Source organism: Corvus brachyrhynchos, unplaced genomic scaffold, assembly GCF_000691975.1.
Source record: "Corvus brachyrhynchos isolate BGI_N302 unplaced genomic scaffold, ASM69197v1 scaffold454, whole genome shotgun sequence".
NCBI classification, from domain to species: Eukaryota; Metazoa; Chordata; class Aves; order Passeriformes; family Corvidae; genus Corvus; species Corvus brachyrhynchos.
This window is the reverse complement of record NW_008237525.1, coordinates 888771-894172: the sequence shown is the minus strand read 5'-3', so window position 1 is coordinate 894172 and position 5402 is coordinate 888771. Positions and strand designations below refer to the sequence as shown.

The following is a 5402-nucleotide window of genomic DNA, read 5'->3' as shown; positions in this document are numbered from 1 at the left end:
CTCGGGCGGCGGTCGGGCCGGGCCCGCCGGGCCGTGGGGCAGCTACCTGTGCGACGCGCCCTGGAGCCTGCTCGGTTCGGCCGCCCGGGCCATGCAGGGCCGCCTGGCCAGGCCGGACTTCGTGCTCTGGACCGGGTAAGAGGGGCCGGGTCCGCCTGGAGGGACACCAGGGCTAGGCGGGAGAAGGGCAGTGGAGCCCATAGGGAGCTCGTGGGGTGTCAGGGCTCTTTCCATGGTCCCCGCTTTGAAAAGGAGAGGGGAGGATGTGCCTCGTAATGCAAACCAGGGGTTTGGAGAAGAGCACAACCCCAGCGAGGGCTCTCGACACTGGTAAGAAGCTCGTTGCAGTGAGGTGACAAAAGGATCACTGTCCATCCTTTGTGCCTCCTGTCCAGCCGTGTCTGACTCCCCAGTGACTCCGAGTAACTGCAATGCTCAGGGGAAGGAGCTGTGGGCTGTGTGTCTGTGCGTCCGGTGCTGCCGGTCAGAGGAGTGGGAGGAGAGCCTTGTAAACCAGGCTTGCAGCATTTCTTGTGGCTGCTATGAGGCACCTGGGAGACCTGATTCAAGAAGGGGCAGTTTTGCTTTAGGAGTCAGAGGAACCTCCCCAGTGGAGGATGTTCTCTCCTGGTATGGCTTCCAGGGGTGGGTCCCCTGTCCTATGGGAAGCCTCAACAGCACTTACAGATGGTCAAAACTTTATTTTGCATGGTGATTGTGTGTATGGTCTTTCTTCTGATAGTGCAACCTCAGTTTGCTGTAACCTCCAGTCCCAGTTTGCAGGACTATTGCCTGTCTCATGTTTTCATTTTCTGTCCCTGCAGATGGCTGTTCCTGCTTAGATGTAGTTATTGGTCCTTGTGACCTTATATTGAGTATTCTTTTCCCCTTAAGCAATTTTCCTCAGTCCTTTGACATGGTTTTGAATCTTCTTCTCTCTCCAGTGGGCTTGTGGACAGCCCAGCATCGTCTACAAATGCCGTAAGCACGTTAGTGCAAACACAGATGTGGAGCAGATTGCTGTCTTACTGGAAGCATTCCCTTGTTTAATGCTGATCACAGTTGTGCAAACAGCTCTGCTTCATTATTGCACGTCAGATGCCCTCAGATTGCAAAGTGCTGATCCTTGCAATATTTCCAGGCAGCTTTAGTGCCTGTGACACGCCCCAAGGCAGAGAGAGCCTCCCCTTACACCCTTGTGCATAGGGGTTTTAAGGTAAAGTGAATCATAGAATCACAGAATATCCTGAACTGGAAGGGACCCACAAGGATCATGGATTCCATCTCCTGGCCCTGCACAGACACCTGAACAATCCCACCCTGTGCATCCCTGAGAGCGTTGTCTGAACACTCCTTGACTCTGGCAAGTTTGGAGTGGAGTTCATTTTCCCTGTGAGCAATTTCTTGAAACTCCCTCAGTGTCTTGGCCAGTCAACATAGCACTGACTTCTGCACACAAAAGCGTAAACTTTCTCTTCCAGGAGGCACTCTCTTCTAGAGAGGAGTTGGCAAGTTTCTCTGCCTTGCTCGTTGCTGTAAGCACAGGTCCTGTTAGTCCCAGACAGTGACTGTGCTGCTTCTCTTTTTCTAGAGATGACACTCCCCATGTCCCCAATGAGCAGCTCGGAGAAGAAAAGGTTCTGCACATAATAGCAAATCTGACTTTTCTGATAAAACAGACATTTCCAGGTAGGATTTGTGGGGATGAGAAGGGCACAGAGACTCATGGGAAGGGCTAACCAGGATGGAGAAATTACAGAACTGGGACAAGGAAAGGCACAGAAGGGCTGTGGTCACTGGGACTTGTTTGTGTTCTTTCAGTGGCCTCAATTTTGCTGTGCCATACAGCACTGATGCACAATCATGTTTCAGGTTAGCTCACTCAGGAGAGAGGAAAAGAAAGGTTTCTGTCATTAGTCATTAAGGCAGAAAAGGCTGCAAGATACTCTCAGACATAACCTGTGTCAGCAGGGGGCAAGGAGTATCACTGCTGGTGACAGCTCAGTCACTTGGCTGTGGGTGGCTTGTCCCAAGGGCGGGTCAGAGCTGTGTGGTGCCCCCGGGCAGTGTGGCCCCAGGGACGGAAGGTGACTGGCCTTGGCAAAGCTCTAGGTTGTGCTGCTCTTTCCAAGGCCAGGAGTGCCTTGGGGAGCTTGGAGGAGCTCTGCAGCACTGACCTCCCCTGCGCCTCCTTTGCTCTGTCTCCAGGTACTAAGGTCTATGCAGCGATGGGCAATCATGACTTCCACCCCAAGAATCAGTTTCCTGGGAAGGAGCACAGGATCTACAACCAAACAGCAGAACTGTGGCGGCCCTGGCTGAGTGATGCTTCCCTTCCTCTCTTCAGAGCAGGTCTGGCACCACTGGCTCATGTTTAGAGCATGCTGGGGATATGAGGAGGGGTAGGGGAATACCATGAACAATTTTCCTTGCTTCTATGCTCAGAGCAACAGTATTCATAGCATATTGCAGAGGTAGGGTCCAATTTAATGCTGATTTCTGTCTTAGAGTTCTGCTTGCAAGAAGAGAAGTTATTTTATACTTTAGTCTCTCCTGCCATTGTCAAGTTACTGGAAGGAATGCAGAGTGGTGACCTGCAGAGGGAGGAAAAATATCTTTAAAGGTAGCAGCTGGTGCAGGCAGTGCTGTGGCTCTCCAGAGCTTCCCAGCTCCTGGTGTGCCCATGGTACCCATTCAGTTCTCCCTTCCTCGGGAGAGGCACGAGAATTACAAGAGACACACAGGGAAGAGTCACTCCAAATCCACATCCTGGAGTGGTCAGAGCACTGTTCCAGGCAGTGACCCTGCTGTGGCTATTGCTAAGGAGAGCAGAGAGAGGTGGAGACAAAGGGATATGGGATCACAGGCACCAGTGTGACCAGACCTCCAGCTCTTTCTCCGTCGGTTGCATTTTTAAGGAGGGTTCTACAGCGAGAAGCTGCCTGGCCCAGGGATGAGGGGGCGGATGGTTGTCCTCAACACCAACCTGTACTATGACCAGAATGATGAGACAGCTGGTGAGGAGGATCCTGGGGGGCAGTTCCAGTGGCTGGAAGAAACACTGACCAACGCCTCTAGAGCAGATGAAATGGTATTAAAAAGACTGAATAAACAACCTGGGCTTCTCCCCAGCCTGGAAGCTCTTCCTGCTCTGCTCCCTCTGGGTGCAGTCACAACTGGCTGGTGCTCCATGGGCAGCGTGGGCTCTGTGCTCAGGGCAGCTCTTTCTTCTCTAGGTCTACATTGTGGGACATGTGCCCCCTGGCTTCTTTGAGAAGAAACGGGGCAAGCCGTGGTTCCGGAGGGACTTTAATGAGCGGTACCTGGGAATTGTGCAGAAGCACCACAGGGTGATCTCTGCCCAGTTCTTTGGGCACCATCACACGGACAGCTTTCGCATGTTCTACAGTGACACAGGTACCCGTTCTGGTCACCCAAGCACTTGTGTGACAGCTCTGCCAGCTCTCAGAATCACTGTCCATGAGAGTTTTCAGAGGCTGTTGGCTGAAAGCAGCTAAGAAGCCAGCAAAAGCTTCTGAAATGCTTTGGGCAACAAGAGGCAACAATGGTTCTCATCTCTATCCCCAATCTGTAGCTCCTGCCCTCCTTCCCATTCTCCCTCAAATGTTGTTGTTTCCCCTGAATGCCTGGCAACTTCTTGCCTGTTCCCTCTTGAGGGGTTTGGGCACTGCTGAGGGAGCAGTGCTGAATCTGTGTGTGTGTGGGGTGCTCTGGGTGAACACCTTTGCTGAGTGTCGTTCCCTGGCCACCCTCACTGCCAAAGCCCTTGCCAGCATTGGAAAGCCCACTCCTGGCTGCAGCAGCCCTGTGCTCAGTCCTCAGTACTGTGTTAATCTTTGTCTGTGTGGTGGTACCAGGAGCTGGTGACAAAGGTGCTTTTGGCAGCGCAATCTGCTCCAGGGTGTGATGGGGAGATGGTGTGGGACAAGCCAAGGTCTCCAGTCATGGTTTGCTTTGCATTTCTGTGAAGGTAGTCCAATCAATGTCATGTTCCTGGCCCCTGGAGTGACTCCCTGGAAAACAACATTACCTGGAGTGAGCAATGGAGCCAACAACCCTGGGATCCGGGTGATCGACTATGATCGGGACACCCTTCAGGTCTTGGTAGGGAATCCCTGTGTGCACCACACCACAGCTCTGGAAGAACTTTAATTCCCCTCTGTAGCTGGAACGGGCTTTTCAGTATTTCTGAGTCCACAGGACTGAGTGGCTGTGTGGGAGAGGACTCTGACCCATGATATTTCAGCCTTGTGTCTGACACAAAGATTTAGTCAGAGTGTCAGTGAGTCAAAGCATGGCCCTGGCAGCCAGTGCATCCTGCTAGGATGAGTTCCCCAGGGAAGGGTCAGACAGTTTTTGTGGTGTTCTTCATGTCCTTAGCGAGTTTCCCTTGATACTTGTTTTGCTCCCCAGATAATGTGGATCACAGAACTACTCTTTGAGTAATAACAGACTTGTCAGACCCTCTCCAAAACCTTTAACCCATCTGAAAAATTATTTGTGTCCCTCTACTTGCTAAAATGATGCATTTGGAGTGGATCTGAATTGAGGTGAATTGTAGGGGCAGCTTCTGTTTCCCACCTCTTGTTTGCCAGGAGGTGAAGGACGGGTGCTTATGCCCTCCTTTGTAGTGGATGAAGTTCTCTATAGTTGCTCTGTTTACATGTTTATAGCATAGAAGTAAATGCTAAAATATGCTGTGCAAGGCTGGGGAGCCAGTGAAGTGGAGAGAAAAAAGGGCAAGAGACTGAGAACAGAAGTTGTGAAAAACTTTATTCTTCAGTTTGTTCACAGCTGAGAAAATAACTTTGCTCAGGAAGTAACACTCCTGCAGCCCTTGCTTCTGCTGCTGGATAGTGGTGATAGTAACTAACTGTTGTATGAAGTAGGCCAGGCTCAAAGTTTCTGATGTTTGGAGATCAAAGTCAAGCAGAGCAAAGCCACCCCTTCACCCCTTATGAAACAGGCTCTGTTTGGGGTGGGTTCTGGAGGCTTTCACCTGAGGTGTTCCCAGGTGCCCATCTTGGTAGGAAGCCCTGTCAGTGGCAGCTGGGCCCTTAGTGGAGAGTGCTGCAGAGGGGGCCTAGCCCAGCCCAGTGTCTCACTCCAGGGCCAATCTTGTCCTGATGTCTCTTCAATTCTGTTTTTCTCCTTCTCAGGATATGGTGACCTACTACTTGAACCTTACTCGTGCCAACCTGATGGCCTCACCATGGGACGAAGAGTTCCCAGTGTGGGAAGAAGAGTACAGGCTGACAGAAGCCTTCCAGGTCCCTGATGGCTCTGCCCGCTCCATGCAGACGGTGCTGGAGAGGATCTCGAGGGACCCACACTACCTGCAGCTGTACTATGAGTTTAACTCTGCCAGATACGACCTCGAG

General features: G+C 51.8%; 1 protein-coding gene across 1 annotated transcript in view; it reads left to right on the top strand.

Moving 5' to 3' along the window:
- The first annotated feature begins 6 nt into the window (after positions 1–6).
- SMPDL3B (sphingomyelin phosphodiesterase acid like 3B) overlaps positions 7–5402 on the top strand; it is a 6655-nt gene continuing 1259 nt past the window's right edge. The window contains exons 1-7 of the mRNA XM_017731567.1: positions 7–135; positions 1592–1689; positions 2209–2352; positions 2919–3091; positions 3237–3417; positions 3992–4125; positions 5181–5398. Coding sequence (XP_017587056.1) covers positions 92–135; positions 1592–1689; positions 2209–2352; positions 2919–3091; positions 3237–3417; positions 3992–4125; positions 5181–5398 — 992 coding nt within the window. The 5' untranslated portion in view covers positions 7–91. The remainder of the gene's footprint in view (positions 136–1591; positions 1690–2208; positions 2353–2918; positions 3092–3236; positions 3418–3991; positions 4126–5180; positions 5399–5402) is intronic.